This window comes from Ammospiza nelsoni, chromosome 1 (genome assembly GCF_027579445.1).
Source record: "Ammospiza nelsoni isolate bAmmNel1 chromosome 1, bAmmNel1.pri, whole genome shotgun sequence".
Taxonomy (NCBI): domain Eukaryota; kingdom Metazoa; phylum Chordata; class Aves; order Passeriformes; family Passerellidae; genus Ammospiza; species Ammospiza nelsoni.
In genome coordinates, this window is record NC_080633.1 from 35,485,723 (window position 1) to 35,508,946 (window position 23,224).

Consider the following 23,224-nt stretch of genomic DNA (forward strand, 5'->3'; position numbering starts at 1 on the left):
CATTGTGGATGCCCTGGGACAGAGAGAAACGGCAAGCGTTTCTCACAGCAGCTTGTAAGAATTTTCAAGAAGCTGTAAAAATGTGATAACTTGTTAGTATAAACAATCTACAAGTGTTTTTCTACTTCGTCTTTTTGCTCTTCTCAAAGACAGTGTATGAGAAAAGTGTTTTTGTTAACTAACCAATAAAATAGAATATATCATGGCACTCTATATAAACCCTGTGGTTCTCTTGAATAAAGCCTTTGCTCTTTCTACAATACTGCCTCCCACCTGTTCCTGTGTACCTTCTTGGCACAGGAGTAACACAGCATCAGTGTGTTGTCTGTGATTTATTCTTTGTGACTTTTGACTGGGTTTCAGCCACTGATTTTTTTTTGCCCGTGTCACATCATCAGAAACTTCTAGTTAAAGTTTTGACAGTTCTTACCTCTTTGTCCACTGTCATGACACCATTTACTAGCTTTGTTCACTGCATACTTACATGCATTGGATCTTGACTAATCAGCTAATTGGATTGTGTTAACCGGCTTTTAAACTGCTTTTATTGGAGACCTTTGGCTGAGATGTTGGAACACGGTCAGCATGGTTGGAATTTCTGCTTGGATGTAGTGTAACAAATTTTAAACTCCAGACACAATGAGTTTCACTGTTTGAGAAGTGTAGTGTAAGTCTGTGAGCTGGGCCTGCCTGTTTGGTTGGAAATCAGAACAAAAGAGGACAAGACGTGAAACTTCTTGCAGCTGTTTGTAGAGCCACTGTGGGGAGGTAAGGAAGGTGTAGAGTTCCTGGTGTACAGAGAGCAATCTTAGCAGAAGCTAAAAAGTGTACAGCTTCTTACAGAGCAGCTATTGCCAACTCTGAAACATGTTGCAGCTTTTTTTCCAGCCCATCCTCAATTTCTTATCATGGCTGTAGTGCTGCAAGTAACTATTTTCTCAGATCTTCCCACAGATATGCTTATTTAAGATGTTTCCTGACCTGTTCCATCCTAAACAAGCTTGGTTAATTTATGCAGCCTGGAAAACATGTCTGTATTTAACCCTACCTGATGCACTTATGTGGGCTGAGGCATCTCAGGTTGGACTTGATGATCTTGGTGGATTTTTTTCTAACCTTAATGATTCTATAATCCTATGGTCTGGCAGGAAGGCTGTATGAGCGAGCTGGGCAATAATATTTTCATTAAATCATAAAAAAGTTGGATGGAAGTGGCCTTTGGAAAGTCAAAACCATTTCCAGCACTATCTCTGATGAACCTGGTCTTTGTCCAGCTTAGTTTTGAAAACCTCCAAGAATCAATGTTGCCACTGGACATCCCACTGGACAGCCTAGAATTTTGTTAATCACATTTGTCAAATCTGAAGCAGCCAAGCTGTAGTTTGTGATATTTACCACTTGTTGTATTTCTGCTACTACCAAAGTGAATTTGGGTCTGTCAGCACTCCAGAAGCTCTTTAAACCATTGTAGGCTGCTATTAGATTGCCTCTTGACCTTCCCTTTGCCACACTAACAAAGCCCAGCTCCCTTAACCTTTCATTGTGGGTCGCATGCCTTCTGTGTGGTGTTTGTATTATTTGTGAAAAGGCACACTGTTGGTTCCTATTTATTTGGAGTGCACCGTGACCTCCAGGTCATTTCAGCAAGGCTGCTACACAAGCAGTCGATTTCCAGGCTTCAGTGATGTATGGATTTAGTCTGCTCAGAAACCAAGCTTCGCACTTGTAGTTGAACATGATGAAGTTTCTGTTGTCCCAGTCCTCAGTTTAAGGATAATTGGGACCTCACTGGATTCTCAGCTGAATCTCTTAGGGAAAGATTGAGCTAAAAAGTAATTTATGATTGTCCACAAAGTTGCTGAGGGGTCTGTTTTGTCACTCAAGTAGTTGATGAAGATACTGAACAAGATCAGCCTGCTACTGATACTGCACTATGCTGCTGATTACCAGAGTAGTTGTAAAGTCCCTCCAGGACTGTCAGTCCAACCATCCGGTTTTCAACAGACCCAGGAATCTGTTCTTCTAGCCCTTACTTCCTCATCTCTCAAATAAGTATGGGAGAGTCACAATATCAAAAAGTGTAATAAGCGGAGATATATTGTATCTCTCTCTCTCATCCCCAGAGCAGGTTATTTTTTGCTACAGAAATCAGTTAGCTCCACGAAGCATGGTCTGCCCTGTGTTGAGTCTTTTTGATTGCCTTCTTGTCCTTCACGTGTCTGGAAGTAAACTCCTAGGAATATATTTCCTGCCTGTACAAGGACTGAGATGAGGCTGACTGACCTGTTGTTCTCTTGGTTCTTCTTCTTGCTTTCCTTAAAATAGGCATATCGGTGTTTTTCCAACTCTGGGGACTTACTGTGATTGTGTGCATTTTCTCATATATAATGGCCACACAATCACATCAGCCAACTCTTTTGGCATCTCTTGATGAATCCCCTCCACTCCCAGGTGTTTGAATAAGTACATTGAATATTGCTGTTGAGTCCCTAACCAGTTACTTACAAACCGTCAACTGCCCAAACTTTCTAAAACTGTAGTGGTCCATGCAGGGGTCTGGAAGCAAGTTTTTCCATATTGTGATTCTGCTCCAATAATCTCTGGGCCTACATTTCCCCTGAACTTCCTTTTGCTGCTGGCATTGCTTGCAGAAGCCTTCCTTGTTTCCCTTTGCCTAGCTGGCTGATTCAGCTGTAGCTGGCCTTTGGCCTTCCTGGTGTTAACCCCTAGTGACTGAGCAATGTGTTTATCCTCTGTCTCTGGTGCCTTTTTAGCCAGCAGAACTCTTGTTGGAGAGGATGTGTGCCTGCACCTTGGGTGTTCATTAGAGCTCCAGGAAGCTGTGAGCGCACAGACGGTGTTCCCGTCGCTCTCCCTCCAGGGCAGAGGAGTGCCTGCTAAAGATACCATCTTAATATTTACATCATTTCAGTCACTTGCTTTTGTACACGTGTAACAGGTCATGAGAAACTATTACTTTCCATATCCCTGATGGCTATTTGCAGTATGACTAATTTATCTCAGCAGGGACTCTGTTATAAGTATGTTTTATATTGGGATAGTGCTGTAAATGACCATGTTGTTCAGAGGAATTGCTGTGGTTCAACATAATACTTTTCCAGTTACACTACAGTGCTACCATTTTTTAATTCAATGCAGTGAAAGTATCGTAAAATTGAAATATGGGAAGTGAACCTGTCTATTTTTTTACTTCAGAGCCCACCTAATGGTACAATCCTGATGCAATCTGTATTTTCAAGTTAAGGTAAAGCAATGCATACATAAAACTTTGCCCATGCTTTTTCTATATGAGTACTGATGTATGCCATGGAATTGTTTATGTCCAAAGCACTCCAGAGTGAGTGGGTGTGATGGAACTATGATGGTGACGTGTGGGAAGAAATCTCCTTCAGTTTGGTTGTCCTGTTCTGGCATTCTTTGCAAACTGTGGGTCAGCTGAGACAGGCAGTTTTTCTTACCTTAGTACTGCCACCTCTTTGTTCTTGCGGCTTTTTCATCTTGATACTTTTTTCTCTTATACTCATTTAGTTTGAGTGAATGTGTTTTCTAGTACATTTTATTGGTAACTACAACTTGTCAATAGGATGGATAGATAAATGATGTTGTGAAATCTTTTCAAGTCAAACTTTGCATGGGTGTGTTTTGTAATGCATTAATGGCAGCCCAAATATCCACTGTTTCACTAATTGTATTTCCTATTCAAGCTGAAATGGCTTATTCCTGGGCTCTTTTCTAGTATCAAAGTAACAAAAGAGCAATTGACTTTGACCTTAATTAAGTTTACTCAAAGAGACATCAATGTGCAAGGTCTGTTGCACAATTGTGTTTCAGAATTATGTTTCTTTTAAGAAGACATCTCAAAGGTCACAAGAGACACTTCTAGAAAGATTTTCAATAACAGCTTGTTTGCAAGACAAAATTCCAAATCAGCAAATGAATAATGAATAGAGTTGGAATTTGATATATAACAATAAGTTTTAGAAGTGGCTAAGGTCATACATGTGTTTGAACAGAAAAAAAAAAGTGCACTACTTGAAATCAAAAAAGACACCTGAACTGTACAGCTGTTTGAGATTTAGCTTTTTTTACTGGATAATTCTGTCTGTCCCATCATGCTTAGTTGATTTTTTTTGTGGGGGGTGGGGAGGGATTTTTTTTTGCTTTTTGTTTGCTGGTAACTTTTGTCTCAGTACTTCAGTTACTTCCTGCACTTATCTGCTTCTTTGTGGAGTTAGGGAGTACTTTGTTATTCATGAGGAACTAAATCAATCATCACTTTCTCATGTCATCTTGCATTGCATCAGCTTCCTTTTTCAGATGAAATGGATGGGTGTAACTCCTTATGGAGTTTAGCAGTGCTGTTTGCTGTCTTGGTTTTGGGTGGTGGTTGCGTAATTTTAGCTTAAGCATTTAAACATTGCAGTTAATTTATGTTTACCCATGCCAATGCAAGGCTTGGAGTTTAAGCACTGTTGAGGTAAATGGACATTTTTACTGCAGTAATGTTGTACCATTATCCCTACAGTCATAATTGCAAAGATTTGTATTTTCAGTGGAAGTGGGTAAGGATTAAGAACACAAGCAGGAGAGAGGTGGGCTGTAGAGATATAACTGAGAACACAATTAGTCCTGCCAGCATCCTATAATTGCTAATGATGCCTTAGAAGAAATAAAAGAATTTGGGACTCTGCAAGATTGCCAATTAGTTTGTTTACTAGGGGGTCGATGGAATATTTTATAAGGTATGAGAGCTGACAGGTAGAAAAAAAATACCTTCTAATTTCAAGTTTACTTTTCAGTCTGGAGCTGCATTCAGGTTTGAGTAGAATTGAAATTCTATTGAAACAGAAAAACGAGATTTTCTTCAGTGCATTGTACGGTCTGCTCCACTCTGATTTAGTTCCCTGATGTCATAAGAGTCTGCTACCTAAGTTATTACATTAATATTCATTGGGTAGATCAGTATTGCACTGCTGGAGCCGATAAATTTTGGTTTAGTTTAAAATCAGAGATGATATTTTATACATTATGTTAGCATACAATTTTTATTAGCATATCAGACTGGGGAAGAGTGATGCATTGCAGTAAAAAGCCAAGTATTTCAAGTTAATTGCTGTTCTATTAAGTAGAAGTGGTGGTTTCAGCTTAAAAGAGTGTAGAGAAATGTTTGGCTAATGAAAAGAGCACTCTGAGTGATAATAATTGTTTGATGTAGAGAAGCTGCTGGCTGAAAATACTCACCTCAGCAGTCAGAACTGAAGAGCCTCAGAAGGAGGTGCTGAGATGGGGCCAGTCCAGCATGCAGAAGTACCTATGGGATGAGCCCAAAAGGCAGGGCTGCCCACCAAGGCCCTTTGTGGTACTGAAAATAAATAAAAAAATAAAGGGCTGCCAAGATAAGTACTCAGCAGCAGGTTTGTCTAACCTGACCCGCTCTTTTTGTCCAGAACAAGTTGTACAAGAGAGGCAAAACCACATTAAAGCACTTGGTTAGAGGGTAGCTGGTAGATGCAAGTGTGATCCAGCAGATTCTTCTGCACCATGGAGTGCTGGTGCACTGCCAGCCCACACAGACAGGCAGCTCCTCTCACAGGGCACAGTGAGGGCAGGGAGTCAGGGCAAGTGGTTGTCTTAGATGCTTTCCTGCTCCTCTGCTCACCCTCCTGCTGTGCTTCAGGCAGGTGTGGAGCCATCACTTCTTGGAATGTGCCACCAGTCACTGGCAGCTCCCCCTGTTCCCCCCAGTTTGCACACTGAGCATGATACCCTGTGGTGGGAAACAGCCCTCTGGCCAGTTTTGGACATCAGTGTATTATCAGCATTGTTCTTATCCCAAATCCAAAACAGCACTGTACAAGCTACTAAGGAGGAAAACTAACTCTGTCCCAGCTCAAACTCCTTCTTGATTTCCTTCCACACCCACACCCTGAGGTTGTTACTTCCTCTACCATGACAGGGTTGCAGATAAAACCAGAGTGGAGGAAGGGAATCCAGCTTTTGCTGACTGCTGTGGAGATCTCTGGTCAGGAGCACTGAATGAAAGCTCCTGAGACACATTTTTATTCATAATACAACAGCAGTTCCTTCCCTGTGCCCCTCTTCAGTGATGCTCTCAGCAGCTGCCATGGATTCTGTGCACTGGTTTCAGCACTGCAGCACCACAGAGTTATTTTTGTCAGATTAGAAATATCCAATCCCCTGAACTTTGCATTGAAGATTGGATTTGTTTACTTGAGTCTCCCTCTCTTTCTGTTTTTCTGCTGTAGAGAGCTGCTTGTTTTTGAAATGTGTCCTGTTATTTGAGGCAGCAGATGTATTTATGGCTCATTTTGTGATGATGTCTAAAGGGATTCTGCTGCTGCAGGGATTCTACTGCTGCACAAGACAGGGGTGAGGTGGCTCCTTTCCCAGGAAAGCTCAGAGAGGAAGTTTTTCTCTCTTATAGCAATGGAGCATAACACAGGGAGCATTTTGGAAGAGTTAAATTAAACTCAGTGTCTGAAGATTGAGAACTGTCCTTTAATTGCAAACCATTCTTTAAAGTTTCTAGATGTCAGGGTGTTCCCTCCTATTACATCCTGAACTGTGTCACTGGTCTGTCTTTTGTCTAGCTGGACCCATGAAACTCTGAATAAAAACTTGGTAAAACCATAAAATTTATTTTGGAAGTCAGTGCAAAGAGGGAAGAAAACTTAGTTATTCATATATTATGAAAAATCCAGCGAAACTACAAGGGATCAAAAGAGTTGTAGTGAGCATGTGAGAGGGATGTAGTACACTGATCATATGTGTAAAAATAAAGACTAAATGATAATATGTAGATAGGGTAGAGAAATCTACGTCTATATATGCTGGTAAACGTGTATGAGCATATTCAGAAAAAAGAAAGTTGGACTTCAATAAATTTTTTATCTACATTAGGATATAATTATTGGAAACACATCCATTTCAGAATCTGATTGTATAGCACTGGTGTTTGGTTAGGTGTACTGTCTTTTACTTTGATTTTAAGTAAAGATTCAGCTTTCTGTTCTAAAATAAGAATATCTTGCCTATATTTAAGGATGAAGGAATTTGACTTAAAATAGATTTGAGTCAAAATGTTTTCTATACTGCTTCTATTTTGAGATCTTGGTAGATTTTTAGGTTAGCTTTTAAAGAGATTTTTAATAATTGTTTGGGGTTTTTTTCCATCAGGCTGGACACTTATTTCAGTGATAGGCAGAATCTGTATTCATGTAGCATATAGATTGCTGAACAGACTTCTGTAGTTCCATAGGTGCTTTTAATCTTTACTGCTTTAGCAGTGCATGCAAACTCTGCAAAGTCACAGGAGAGTAGAGCTGGACATGCAAAGATCAAGTGCCCTCTCAGTGGCATGAGTCCTGGACTGTAAGGGGTAATGAGAGTGGCAGGCTCTGGTTAGCATTATATAGTGCATGAATAAAATTATTATAATTGGTAAAGGTAAGTAGAATATATTGCAGTCACTGGTACTGAGCTTACCAAAAGAATGTGAGAACCATCTGCAGTTTGGCACCACAACCACTGGGATTTCTGAGCTCACAATGCTTATATATAGCTCTGGACAGCACTTTGGCTGAAATAAATCACTCTCACCCTACTGAAATCAATGGAGCAGTTGAAAGTTTTATAAATCAAAGTTTGGCCATCTCCGATATAAATTTTTTTATTGAGTTGAGACATCATGGAGGTCTCAGTTGTAGGCTGCATTCATTTTTTGTCTCTTAGGAGATGTTTCTTCAGTACGGATTATGCTATTTTATTTATGCTAAGTTCACTTTTTGATAAATTTTAAGCTAATACGTATTTTGTGGCACTTTTTAAGTAAAACATGCAAGGATTTTTAACCTATTGTCCAGAAGACAATAAATATAATAATTGAGATGGAGAATAAATTGTGCATGAATATAGTGCCCTAGTCTAAGAAATGCAAAAAAATTAATTTCTACTTCTGTAGAACAGCAGGAGCAGTCAGGGCTCAGCTCTGAAATCCTTGTTGGAACCAGGACAAAAAGATACTTGTGCTTTGAAGGACATTGCAATTTAAAGTTGAAACTGTTTTAAGAGAAATCATAAGAGCTGCAAAGCCTTTCTTCAGAGATGGTATCAAACCATTTTGGCGCCTAATCAGTTGTTTCTCTCGTTGTTATAAAAACACTGAAGCATTTTCAAGTGAGTGTTTTGAGAACAGCATTAATACAAGGCTCTCCTGCTGTATTAGAAGCGCCTGCAATGCATTTCTTGGGGACATGTTATTTGCAGCTAATGGTCATGAAGAACCACCTCATGTTAATATTCTTCCACTGCTTTTGTGCACAGCCACTGGGTTTCTTGATGGAAGCTCACATTTCACGTCTCCTCCTATCCAAGGGTTATGTCCTCGTAAATTGCCTGCAGCAGAACCTGGCATTCCCCTGGATTTCACTGTCTAATGGCACCAATTGGTGCCTCATGGACCTCATCAGCTATACATGACTGCTCCCAAATCTGGCCTCCTCATGCCAACGGGGACTGAGTCCTGGACCCTAATGAGTGAGAAGCTGGGAGGAAATGTGGCTCTTCTAGACAATAAATTAGGTTCAGACAAGAAGCATTTATCAGTTGAAAATCTTTACCATTTGGGGGTCTCTGGACCACATTTTGCACAGCAGCAGTGTAAGTAAATAGACTGGCATCCGATGAAATGATGCACTGGAATCTAACTGCTGAGCAATAGGCTATAGGCATGTCTTTGAAAATACAATAAAGTCAGCTGCTGTTCTCTGTTGCACCTTAAGCAGGGAAGGATATGCCCAGGGTGAGCTGCAGTTTGCTTTGGAATAATTCACTCTTCAGTAGAGATAGGTTATTATAAAACCTTGATCCAAAATAATTCTTTTATTTATGTGATGTGTCACTTCTATAAAAATGTAACATAAATGTATTGAGGTTGTTTTTCCTTGTGCTCTCAGAAGAAACTAAATCTCCACCATTTTTCTTAACATTTATAAGCAAGCCTCTCTCATGTAGTAATAAATCAGCTTATCCTAAGTTATTTCTAGTGTATTTATGTGATGCTCTGTGCTACTTAATTTATTTTTTTACCAACATCTTCTTCTGTTTTCTAGTTATCTTTTCATTACATTCAGATGAAACCACTCTTAATAGTTAGGGGAGGATGCTGTGACTGGTACTTACGGCTGACATGGATAGCACTCTTGTTACCCTATTCCTTTTCCATCTCTTTTCCTTTTATCTGTTGGATGCTTGCCACACACTATAATCACAAGCACTTTTAGGTCAGCGACTGCTGTGTTTTATTTTTAAACTGTACTTGTTAGCAGTTGGATGTAACACCAAACCTGATTTTGGGTTCCAAATGCTGCCATAATGGGAATATTTAATGATAATAAAATGCTTTGCTTCCCTTTCATTTAGAGTTCTACCTAATCTGACTAAGCAATCAGCAGTTAGCAGGCAGATCTAAATGAAATAGTATTACTCTATAAAGCTGTTTAAATTTGAATGACCTTTTATTTAAGTTGCATAAGCATTTTTGCAACATTTTCACTGTTAAGCAAAGTATATGCTATAAAAGAAGCATTTATTGCTTGCTTGTAAAAATAAAATACAATATTGGTAAGTTAGCTGGAAGCTTGAGGATGTCCTAAAAAGATGACAAGGTAAGATAAGCAGTAGAGCTAAGCCAAAATTGTTCTGGAGGTCTTTCTGAATAGCTGTCAGTTTTATGTTGCACAATAATGGGCACTCCCAGGAGGTGGGAGTCTCATGGGATAATTATTCTTCTGAGGTTTAGACTGGCTTTTCTATGCCTTTTCCACAGATTGGTAGGACTGCCTTATAATTATTCTCCTCTTTCACTAGATTTTTCTAATGCAGAAATTAATAGAATTAAATTTGTATACATGCACTGTACTTAAATTACCTAGCCTATTAATGAATTTCAAGCAATATTGAATGCTATCAGATGGCAATAGTAAGTGGTCTGGTTAGCTTTTATCTTGCAAATTGGATTTAAGTCTCACTACCCTTGCCTCTTGAGATGTGTTTCTTTTTAATATTCAGGTCTATTTTCTGCTGTCATAAGCAGGCATATTTACTCTCTCAGACTGGTATACCTTTAACTATCCTTGAAAATAATAAGAACAAGAAATAAAAGTTTAAAATAAATGCATATTTTAGAGCTGTTGAATATTTTTATAGTTCTCGATGCACAAAGCTGACACAGTTGCTCACTATCTCCCATCTGAGCACCAAAAATGTTGATGAAACTTAACAAAAACCTGGCAAAACCTCAGCTTCCTTTGGGGTGAGTTGTTGGGCAACACACTGTCTCAGTCATTAGTTACACCTGATGTTGCCAATAAACTCACAGACAACCAGCAACCTTGTCCTCTGGGCTCTCAAGGAAACCTGCATTTTGGGAGGTTTTGCTGCTAGAATGATCTGACAAGCTCTGACAGGCTTTCCTGTATGATATAACGAACATTCAGGAAAAGCAGGAAAAACTTTTTCAAAAAAGGTACACAGGTACTGGTGTATTTCCAAAATGAAATACCCATCCTAGCTCTGGTGATGTTGGACATGAGTGAGTTAGCTCATCTTTTAACCCAGCTTTCGTGTCTCCCAGGATGAGAGCAGAGCTGCAGAGCAGTGGTTGCCACTAAGACTTGCAGTTCTTGCTCAGCACCAGCCCTTCCCCTTAGCTTAAAAAAAATGGCATCATTTTGCTTTGGACATTTGCCAGATCTTTCCAAAGGAAAGACTTGAATGTTTTTTGTTCTCCCCTCTGTGCTCCAGAGAACATTAGTCAGTTTTGAGTCTCTGAGCATGTAGACACATGTTTGTTTTTTGGGAGTAATGAAATGCTTGAATGTGAACCTTGCTTGGATGAAGATCAGTATGTTATCAGAAGAACAAAGCTCTCCTTGGTTTCATTACTGGGCAGCAAATGATGGAAAGCATCTTTTTTGTGTCCATAGGTATTGATCTGCCAGAGTCCTGGTACCTCCATGTGACCCCTGGGAGCTTGGGCACAAGGACAAAACAGCTTCTGTAATTCTGCCTTGCATTTGGCCAGGTTTCATCATCAAGGCTGTGGTTATGCTATGGCATTTAAAGAATTCTGACTCATTTGCTGTTTAAAGGGAAGACTGTGCTGGATCATATAGATCAGCTGCTGATTTTGGCCTACTGAAAGAAAAATGAGGGTATTTGATGTCTAAACTTTACCATTCAGGGTATAAATCACAGTAGAAAGTGTACTTGCTTAATGGTATTGTATTGAATATTGTTTATTATTTACTTGCTGGAAGCTTACAGTAAATACATTTGCAAAACTTTTGATGACTATTGCTTCTTTTCTCTGAGCCTTTGCAATGAAATTTTTTAAATACTGTTGTGCCAAGACCATAACCTTATTCATAATTAGTTGTCCTTACACAAAGTGTTTCAGGGGGATAAGTTAGAGGTTTTGTTCAAAATTGTGGCAATTGGGTGTATCTTTAAAAAGAACAGGATAGAAGAGGGTATTTTTTTCCTCACTGACTGATTTTATGATCGAAGATATGATGGATGTGCTTTTAGGCACTAGCTTTACCATCTTCTGAGTCTTTCTGCAAGATAAGTGGAGTAAGAAACAAATTTTATTTGTTCTTTTTACAAGGGTGAAGAACAATTCCAGAAAAGTTACAGAGAAAAATTGTGCTTTCTCCTTCCCTTGTAATTTATTTATGTAAAACTAACCAGCCTATCTCCGGTTACACAGAAGCAAAATCCATTTTAATATAGGAATTACTGTTTCCACTCTATTTGATCTACTTTTAGCATGTAAAGAAATTTCATGTGTTCTAAGACACTTAAATTCAGTATTCTTGTGCTCTCTGCATGTTTAAAATTTGCAAAGTAGGAAACTGCGATATTATCCAGGCTGCAGTTGCATCTTCTTTATGCATTGTGGGAGGCTAAATTCTGTTCTCTCATTCAAAGCCACTGGAGACACTCCTACAGTTGTCCTGTGAGCACCAGGTTGAAATTTGACCAATTTTAATTTGACAATGAAAATGCCAGAGAGACATAGGGTTGGCTTCATCAGACATGCTGATGGCCAAAGTTTCTCTGGGGAATATGCTGCCAACATTGCAGGTTGCAAAGAGAAATTGTCTCACCTATGCCCAGGTATCAGGACATTTTGCACAGACCTGTTGGTTAGTTTGATAAAACTTGTGGAAGACCTAAGTGTATTTTAAATTTTATAGGGTTTCATACAAGGTATTTTGTAAATATATGATACTGTAAGAACTCATTATCAACTGTTAAAGTGCCAGGCTGTAGTAAAAAGCTCTTGGAAGAATTATAGACTTCCATGAGGCAATTAAAATTCTTCTCAAGTAAGGAAACAATACATAAACCATATTAATCTGAGGGCAAGTACTCCATTATTGTATTTTAAATACTTGTAGTAATGATTTTATGGCTAATGCTGCAGAGAAGAAGGTGTAGTTACACAGATCTTTCTAAGACATGAGTTTCTTCTCAGGGTAAACATACTATCATGGAGCTAAATTTTAACAAGGTCTACATTTCTCCAGTATTCAGATCCAGAGTAGTAAGAGCAGGAGCAGCTGTAGAGGGAGATCAGTTAAATAGTGGGTGATGATAGAATAGAACACACCTGTGAAGTGTTTGCCCAACTGCACAATGTACTTGATGAGAAGGTGGATGCCTCAGTAATAGCTGGCCTTGATCCAGCCTATTTTCTTAGAAAAGTTGAAGATTTAGAGACTAATATCACATAAAATAATAATTCAATTGGCCTTGAATGTAGTTGATACACTTACATAAAACTGCCCACCAAAGAATGTGATTAATAGTGTCACATTTTTCTAACAGGGGAGGTATATAGATACAGTACTGCTTTTTATCCTTGGAGTCCCATTTATTCCACGTTTTACCCAGAGCTGTGGGAATGATAAATATGCTTTGCAGGTGGGTGGTGTTTTTCCTGTTTTTCATGTTTCAATGTAGAGACGCAAATGCTGCAGCAATATTACAGGACCCGAAAAGCAAGCCACAGTAAAATCTAATTATTTGCTAAAATTTTATTCTTCTGCAGATCATTATGCCTGCTTTGAATGACAGGGTAGTTCTCATCTCTGATTTCCAAGGCTTGAAGGTATTTTTAGACCACAGAGTTCATTAAGGTCCCTGGGATATGCATAGCTCCTGTGGATTTCTGTTTCATTCTGAGTATGCAGTTTCAGTCTTTTCAGTAAGAAATGCTTATATTTTTGTATCCAGAGAGGGGCAAATGCAGGCCTACATGGGGCAGATGGGGATGATCTCTAAAAGCAAATGAACAGCCACCACAGTCAGCTGCAGCACTAGGACCACCTCACATCCACCACAAGACAAATACTTGTGTCCCTGCTTAGAGGGAGGATAAAATGACTCATGTCAAAAATAACAGAGTTACCAAAAGCAATGAGTTGGACTTTGCTAAAGGTTAATAAGTTTTCTGGGAATGTGCCGGCTCTTTTGATAAGCCAGATAAAGGGGTATCATGTCAATGTGTGAGTGAATTTCTGGAACTGGGAATGTGCTGGCAATACTTCAACATAAATGTTCTAATTTAAATACTTCATGGTGACCATTTTAATGCCATTTTTCGTCATTATTGTAGTTATTTTTGTCATATGCCCTTTCCTACCATGCCTGAACTGCTTTGCTGAGTCCAGGGATCATTGCCTGGAAGGTTGTGGGGGGTGAGTTTTAGGATGCAGTAAGTGAATGACTGGAAATGTGTTGCCACGTCCTGTACAGTGGTAAAATCACTGCATCAGAACTATGCTCAGATATGCCAGCTGATTATCTGGTTTTGATTTTCAGCCAGGAACTAACTGGTCATAAGTTAGAAGCTAAAGTATATCTGTGCAAGATAGGAGGTCGGCTAATGTGATATGATTTAACTTATGTCCTTATTCCTAAAAATATGTGGAATCTCTCAGGCAGGGCTCTGATGGTCCCATTTTAATGCCTTAATGCCTCTGGTTTATAGGTTCAAAACATGAGAAGGTGAAAATAACTGTGTTAGATTTTAATTACACTGACTTTAGCGTTGGAACAGAGAATGGTAACAGTCATTTGGGTGTAATTTTTAGGGACCAGATTAAATGTAATGTCAGCTAATAAAGACAACAGATTTTTTGTCAATGAAGGATGCAGATATTTTCTGCCTTTCTAGTTTTTAGCGATCAATCTTTAATAATCTGTATAAGGAAATTCTTCATTATTGCTCTGGGAAAAAAACCTTTCAGAGCACTTATGGAGGTTTTTAAATGCCATCCAAGGGCAATAGATTCGGTGTGATTCAGCATTAAAAAGGACCTACCAGTCTAAGATTAGGTAATATGATTACTCCTCTGCACTCTTAAATGTTGCATATTTCCCAGGAAATATTTAAAGCATTGAGAACATTTATATCAGCTTGCTTAGATTCCTGTCAGCGTCTTAGATTTGCACTCTGGAAGAGATTGTTTAGTTCTATTTTTTGGGCCCTAAGAAAAACTAGACTCCTAAAGAGAGTTTGAAAATTAGAGCTGTACAGATCCCCTTCCCTTTTTTACTTCTCCTATTCCTATTGAGAACTCTGATTATTCTTTCTCAACTTCCAAATTTATAATTATATTTTCAATGCTTTTAATTATATTTAAATCTGTGCAGAATAGAGCAGCAGATTTTTTAATTAATGGGATATTGCTCCAATCTGATGGTCATAGCTGGCTGAACACCAGCCACAGAACATGGCTCCTTATAATTTTGTTATACAAGTTTTTAGCTGTGGATTTAAAACATTCAAATCTCCATTGATCTGTTGGAACACATCCCTAATAACCCACACACTTCAAACTCAAATTTTATTTGATACTTGGTAACTCTTCGAAATTATCAGGTTTACCTATTTGCATGATCTTTCACCTGCATTTTAGTAAAACAGACATGTGCATTGAACAAAAGTAACCAGGGACTGACCACCTCTCTGTGAGTGGAAAGAAACCATTTTGAAATCTGAAGCAAAAGCAGGAGAGAACACAATTTGGAATGACCCTGGTTCATAGAACTGGCTAAATGATCTACCTTCAGAGCAGTGCCTTCTAATAGCAAGTTTGTGGTAGGCAAAAGGAAAAGATACAAAATAGCTGTCAATTTATATTGTGGTTATTAACAGCTTATTGTTTCAGTCTAATTGCTGTGTGAGAGAGAACTCCACCCCTTTTGTGAGATTTTTCTGACATTTTAAATTACACACTATTGCTGATTTTTAATTTTTTTCTTAGGAGAGAACAGCGCAGTGGGAAGCTCCCATCATCTGAATTAATACACCAATTATGAACTGTGTTGGAAGTAAACAGTTTGATCATTTCTGTACCTTATGCTGAAAGCTAAAGTGCCTCATTAAGACAAGAACTGAAGTCTCATTCCATATTTTAGCTGTCCATGTACTTGTGATGAGAAAGTTCAGTGATAAAGCTGGCAACTGCTCACTCCTCCATGGGCAGCTATTCGTTCTGAATGAAATATTAAACAGAGTTTTTGACATGCTCAAATATTTCAACAGCTCCATTGCTAATTATTTACTGCAAGAGAGTTAATATTGCTCTTCACAGTAGCAGTGACTTTTCAGGATTTAGGGTTGAAGACTTATTTGACAGTATGATTATTTGCAACTCTGAAAATGAGGATATTCTTTCTTAAAGTGGTCAGAGGTGCCTGTAAGGGTAGTTAGATAAAATTCATCATGATGTCCAAAGTATATGCTAAATGAGTTCCATCAAACATAGAAAAATGTCCCAATTTCGAGTAGTTTGTAAAATGACTGCAAAGTGACATAGTTGTTTGTGTGTGTGTATTAATTGTTGAGAGGGCAAAATAAATTAAACCAGCCGTTCACCAGGATAACATAGCCAGTAGGGGATCAGATAAGAAGAAAATAAACTTCTGTAATTGGTATTCTTTCTAATCAAGGAGTGGAAACCAAAGAATGGATCTATGCTTTATGTGTCAGAAAAGAACTGGTGCCCCATAAAGAAGCCCCCTTACTACTCTTTCACTTTAGTCTCCCTCCACCCTGTGTGCCAAGAACCACCCTGCTGGAGAACTGCTTGGCAGAAAAGGACCTGGGGTTCTGTTGGACCCCAAGTTCAAAATGAGCCAGCAATGTCTCCTTCCCTTGAAGGTGGCTGGTGGGACCCTGGGCTGCAGTTAGGAGCATCATTGCCAGCAGGTCAAAGGAAAGGTGATTCTCCCCCTCTGCTCGGTGCTGGTGTGGCCACAGCTGGATGCTGTGTGCAGTGCTGGATTCCCCAGTGTGAGAGAGCTCAGGAACTGCTGGAGAGATCCTTATAAAGGGCTGCAAAGGCATTGCAAGGCTGAAGGATCTGTTCTATCAGGAAAGGCTGAGTGAGCTGGGACTGTTCAACCTGCAGAAGAGAAGGCTCAGGGGAATCCTATCAAAGTGTATAAATATCTGAAGAGAGTGTACAAAGAGAACAAAGCCAGCTCTTTTCAGTGGTGTCCAGTGACATTACCAGTGGCAATGGGCACAAAAATGAAACACAGGAGGCTCTGTCAGAGCATCAGGAAGCACTTCTTCACTGTGAGGGTGACCAAACACTGGCACAGGTTGGGGTTGTGGTGTCTCCATCCTTGGAGATAGTCAGGAGTTTTCTGGGCATGGTTATAGGTGGCCATGCTTGAGAAGGGGGTTTGGGTCACATCCCCTCCATGGGTACCTTCCAACCTCAATCATTCTGTGGCTCTGTGATGGCTATCCACATTAAATTGAATAATAAAATTCTGTCTGTACCAAGAAAAATATTAAAAAACCCAGGTCCATAAAGAGTGCAAACACTGTTTATGTTTCACAGAAGCTCTTACTCAGCAGTCTTCTATTCTATATATAATTACACATACAAAAATAAGAAAGGTGTATTTAATAATATATGCTAACTTAATGTTTTGGAAACAAAGCAATAAATATGAAAGTGTACATGATAAACCTGTGAAAAAGCTCTTTAAAGGAAATATACAAAGAGCATTAAAACACTCATAATTATTAGTCTTGTTCCTAAAATAACAATAGAAGATTAAAAAAATTAGTAACTAGACTTGTTCATCCGGTGAATCATTTATCTGCACACTGCCAGTAAACCAGTGGCTTCCAGATTGGCTTGTCCTCACACACAAGTTTCTTTCCTTGCACATGCAGGTCATAGTCTTAAAATTAGTTGTTACTGGAAAGGAAGTCCAAAATTCAGACAATGGTGGCAGAGAATCCAGGCTGAGGCAGTTCTTCCAAGGTGAACTGCAAAATATTTTTTTATAATCCTTTAGTAAGGACAAAGGCAAAAAAAGAAAATCTTTACTCTTTTTTCATAGAGACTATAAGAAATCAGCAAATAATGACAGTTCCCCTTTGGGAGCTGTCCTGCTGCTAGTCTGCTTAACTCTTTTCTGTCATGGGAATCACTAATACTTTTTAGCATACCTAGAACTGGACATGACATATAGCTACAATATGGATATTTGTTACTGTTTTCCTTCTGCTTAGAAATGCCACTTATAAGTCATAAATATTTGATTCATGTGGTGTAATTTGTGGGTTTTCCTGTAAAACAGAGTTTATGCTTTTCAGTGCATTACCAGTCATGAGAGTCAGAAGAATCACTTTGAACTTAGTTTCTTATTTGATCTGCTTTAGCCAAATCAGCCCCGGTGCTGGTAGCACAAACCCACACGTGTTGGTGTTACATCATCATTTTCACAAAGTACAAGGAAGTAGTAAAGAGCAATTCTGTCATTCCTGTGTCTTTCACAACTGCATCCAGAAGGGCAACACTTTGGTACAGGGCCAGGCCCAGAGAAGAGCAAGGGTTGAAGTCCATGGATGACTTTACTTGCTGTATACTTAATGTAAGATCATTTCTCAGAAATTGCTTAAGAATGGCTCTGAGTAATGTGTTAACCCTTTACTGCCTACTGTTGGCAGTAATACTGTATTCTGTCTTCATGTTTCTTTAAATAAAAAACCTTATGTAGTTTTACTTTTTATCTGTCTGCTTAAAACTTTGCCAACTTTTCAGCCCTCCCTTTACTGTAGTCTTTCCACACTTACTCAGCTTTAAGTGTTCCATCAGCTTTAGGAAAGTATTTTTTCCTAAGATCCTTTTCATCCTCTCTGCTCTGTGAACAGTAAAGCAAATAAAGTGAAGAAATAACCTTTTTGTTCCTTACTCCCGTTTTCCAGTTCCAAGTATCATTTTTCATTTGACAATTTTCTCCAATATATTTTTTGTCAATTTTGCATTATGAGAAACCTTCTCATAGCTGCAATATTCCTCAGGAGTCAGCATTCTTCATTCCTTTTGGTCTTCTGTTTAGCATACAACTGACTTCAAGTACTTTTTTAAGTTTAATAAATATTCACTTTCTTAGCCAGTATGTTTCAAAGCTTTTAGCTAACAGTATTGCCTGTAATATAATATGTGGAAGTCACTCATGCTTTTTCTGCCAGTTCTAGTCTTTGCAGTAACTGCTCCAAGGTTTTCTGGTTTTGCCAAGGTCATTTATGATACAGTTTTGAGAAGACTTAAAAGAATTTTAAAAATACCTTAACTGGACATTCTGTAATTCTTTTACAGTGAGTCTTTCTTATGCCGGCATTCATAAAAGTATGTCACAGATGACATTGGGATATTTTGTTGGGTTTTTCAGAGCTGTTATTCATCTTGTCTCCTTTGACAACTTCTTTCAGCCTTAGCTGGCACATTTTCTGAATCTAGACAAGAAGTCACTGTAGAAAATATGAACCTTTCAAGAAAAGAGCAATAGGAAAGACCCTGTCTTGTCACCTGAGAGTACCTCAGTGAACCTTTTCCCCATGCTGCCAGTCACAGTTTTGGTAGTCATTACAATCAAAGTTCATATGAGGGATATCATTTCATGAGACATCAATGCAGGACATTTGTCATTTGTGCCAAGTCTGATTGATTGATTGATTGATTTTTGCTAAGTGGCTCGAAACTGAGGTGTGTTGGCCTCGCTGAGACCATTACCATGTGCAGAACTGTAAGCACAAGCTGTTTGTAAAGGTGTCCTGTAGTAACTGAGCCAACCACCCAAACTTTTATAGTTAATTTCTGTGAGCCAGAAGTGCTGTTCAAAGCCTCATGATGGAGAGTGGAACACAATTTAATGAGCAAAGCTGCTGTGTAATATGGAGAAATAGCAAAATACAGAAGAACAGAAATTTCAAAAAGGGCAAATAGAAGTTATCAAATCTGCTCAGGCAGGATTTGCCTCTTTTGACCTCTAACTTAAGAATGGTTGAAGTTCAGTCTAATCTAGTCAACCAGGATGGGAGTCCTAAGACTTTACCATACAAGGACGAGAGTTGTTTAAACAGGGGCTCAGCAGCTTCTATGCCACAAAGGAATAAAGATATTTCTATCTGGGTTCCATTAGACCTCTCCCTAATCCTCAACCATGACCCTTGTCTCCAAGTTGTATTTAAACAAATTATTCTTTATTTCCCTACAAATGGGTGCCATCAAATAGCCTGGCAATAAACCCCATTAGTACTATCACCTATGGCATTTGTTCCCTGTGATGCAGGGACATGCTTTCAGCTGCAGGGATCACAGAGGATGTGGCAGTACCTCACCAGTAATGGTGAATGTGGCACTGGTGACACGAGGGTTTCCTCCAAGTGTGCTGTCTTTTAGAATTATTTTAGCTTTTGAGGGATGGTTCTGTCCACACTTTACGGGGCTGACAGATTCATAACTGTGACAAATCAAGTGCAATCACTGGGAGTTTTGTAGTATGATTTATCTCCTGGATGATTCTCCATTTTGGCTGCAGTGTTTCCTCTCTATCAGTCTTTCTCCAGCTAATGAAGCACTTTATGGCCACTTGTACATCAGCTTTCACTGTTGAATTTACTATGCACTTTTTAATTAATTTGGAAGACTAATGCAACAACTGATACTAATTGTTTTTGTATTGTTTCTCCCGCTATTACTTCCTTATCTGAAGTCACCAGTACAGATAATAAGATATTTGCATTATCTCAGTGTTTCTTCAGTTGAAAAAATATAGTACGTGAAGAAGGAAATTCAGAAATTCTCTTGCAGTAGCACAGAAATATTGACAGAAGAATTTAATATACAATATTATGGTGTTGTGGTAAACTATATGTGAAGCAAAGATGTATGGGGGGAGAACAGAGTGACATAATACTATTAGAATTTGAGAAGAGAAAAAATTATTTCTTTTATGAATAAATTTCATTCGTCTCATGAATAGCCTCATACAATTTAAAATAAGTCTTCTGCATAATGAACTTGCAAGCCAATTACTCTTGGATTGCCACAGCACAGTATAACTCTGTAGTCTGGGAGCCTTTTGAACTTTGCCTAAGTTGAAAGGTGGATTCAGTTGAAACTGAAAGTGAATGGATGGGTTTCCCAATCAATATATCTATAAATTGTTGCAGGGTGCTATTCCAGGCAGTAACTGTGATTGTTGCTAGATTTATCCTCTTCTAAAACAATGGAGTTAAAAGTGGCAGATGGTAGTTAGTGATTAAAATTCCTAGTAAACAGACTTTTGCAGGGATATATTTAAAGTTGTGTATATGTAAATAGACAAGGAGCATGAGCTGTGCAACTATAATTGAATTATATTAGCATAACTTAAGTAGAAGTTTAGTAAATAACAAATACCTTAATTAACCTGCACAGTTTTGACAACTTAATGACATACCCATGGTAAATGACTTTAAAGGTTTTGGCAGCATGGCAGTTCAGAGTCAGACTGGTACCCAGTGCCCCACCCTTTGTCACTGGTGTTGCTCCTTCTGCTCCAGCTTGGCTCCTGTTGGGATTTCTGTAGGTTACAGCAATTGCCTTTCTTGCAGAGAGCTGGAAACCTCCCCGTAGAGTGGTCACTAAGAAAAAACACCAGCTCTTTGTGCCGCTTTAGTCAGTAATGTTAGAATAATGTAACCTATTTGTGATGGCAGGCTTTGCAGTCTTTCCTTTTGCGATCTTTTTCATATTGTTTTTGTTGATTCAGCTTCTGGAAAATATGCCAATTACATATGGGTTCAAGAAGTGTTAGTTGACTTTCATTGAAACTGTCAGGTCTGTGCATGCGAGTCCAACCTGAGCTGCGCATCCTTTTAGCCCCAGCGTGTGTTATTCATTGATGCTCATTTTCAAATCTTACTAGTGGGGTTAGAAACCACATTGGAAACCAGTAGTGATTTATCTGTTTATCATGCCAGGTAAAGCAAATAAATAATGTAGTTACCAGCCCAGTTAATTATTTTAAAAATACTGGTGATTAGTGCAAATCGGTCAAAAATTAATTTCTCCCACAGTTGAATAATTTGGGAAAGGCACACTGGATCCACAAGTGGTTGAAATTTGTATTCTTCTCTCACATAGCAAACTGTACTGTAAATAGGCTATCATCTCTCTTGGGAAAGAAATGTGAATTTTGCTGACAAGAAGAGGTCTCTCAGCAGAAAAATGCATGCTGACAGTTTGACCCAGTGGCCAAATGACTGATTTCTTTCTCCCTTTTTGCTTCTATTTTAGATGCTGAAGAATACCAGCCTCCAATATGGAAATCATACTGTGAGTATACAAGCAATTTGGATAATCTTAATGCCTTACCAAAGTGTCAGTCACTGTTAGGTATTTTTTCCTTTCTTGTTTGAAAGAACAATATAAATTTACTAGATGCTTGTACGAATTACTGTGTAGGACAGCAGCAAAACCTGAAATTTTATGGATTCCATGGAACAAGGGCAGCAGGATTATGTGTGCCAGATTCCCTGCATTGCCTTAAAAGTGTGCAGCTCCTGGGTTTCACGGTTTCTCTGCTGAGATTTTCAGGAAGGATTTCAGAGGTAGAGGTTAATGCTTTGTATGTTTACTAAAGGTCAGGCTTGAGAATACTTGTCTTTTTATACGGGTCACCAAATCACTTTAAGATAATAATATTTTTGATCCTTAGCAATAGAAGCTGATTTTTGAAGTGGTGGTTTAGAAGTTGGAGACAGCATTATCATCTCTTTGAACCTTCCTGTCTGCCTTTAGAAAAATCATTTACATAGAGTGCAGTGCAGAAGTGCATATTTTATGCTCTTTTGCTTTGTTCCAAATGTATTTTCTAATAGAGCCGCACAGATCTAAGACAAAATATTGGCTTTTAAATCTCTTATTAAGGATAGCCTTTAAATTTGATCTTTTATTTTAAACCCTTCCTGGAACTTTAATAAGAGTGTAGCTTTGGGTATAGAGAGCTGTTTTGTTCTTTTTGTTTTCAGATACAGAGCTTTCCTAAGCAAAAGTTCTCTCTTTTATTGTGGCAAATGCAGTATAGTGCCATTACCAAAGTGCAACTACAAAAACACAATGATCACAGTAGCTACATGCATGTACATGTGTAATTTTAAAGACTAGAATAAACTTGTTGACTTCACTTATATGCACATTAAACTGTCTCGCTGACTTCAAAGACATCACCTCTGTGTTACCTGAGAATGACATTCTGCCCCAGAATGGACTGGGATTTTTTTCAACCAAAATTTGAATATGCCATTAAATTACAGAACTTGCTTCTCAGAACGCTGTTTTCCAGACACTTTGTTGTTGTTGTTGTTGTAATGTTTTGAACATGTAAGATAAACCTCCTAAAAAGACAGCAAGAGTGTTGGACCATTCCAGCATTCTTTGCTGAGCACTTGAAAGGAAGCAGACAGTTGAGTGATTTTTTAAAAAGAGCTTACTCAAAATCAATGAAAAAGCTGCCATTGACTCTGAGAAGACCAGCATTTCAAATGACAGATGCTTCCTTTTCAGCAGTAAGTTTTCATTAAAAAGTCAGGAAATAAGAACCTACCTTTACTTACCTGCTCTTAGTTGCCCCAATTGTGCAGCAGACAGATCGCTGCATGTGGTGAAAAAGTTTGGTTACTTTCATCTGATAGCTTACATGTAATCCAAGGAAACATTCTTTTAAATTGAAAAAATAAACCAAATGCAGCCAGAATGGATGAATAATCTATGAATATATAATTTCCAATTCCACTCTATGTAGGATGCCAATA

At 38.6% G+C, this 23,224-nt stretch overlaps 1 protein-coding gene across 1 annotated transcript in view; it reads left to right on the top strand.

The window, feature by feature from the left end:
- Positions 1–23,224, top strand: part of CHN2 (chimerin 2) — a 159,106-nt gene that overhangs the window by 44,914 nt on the left and 90,968 nt on the right. The window contains exon 2 of the mRNA XM_059487955.1: positions 21,708–21,746. Coding sequence (XP_059343938.1) covers positions 21,708–21,746 — 39 coding nt within the window. The remainder of the gene's footprint in view (positions 1–21,707; positions 21,747–23,224) is intronic.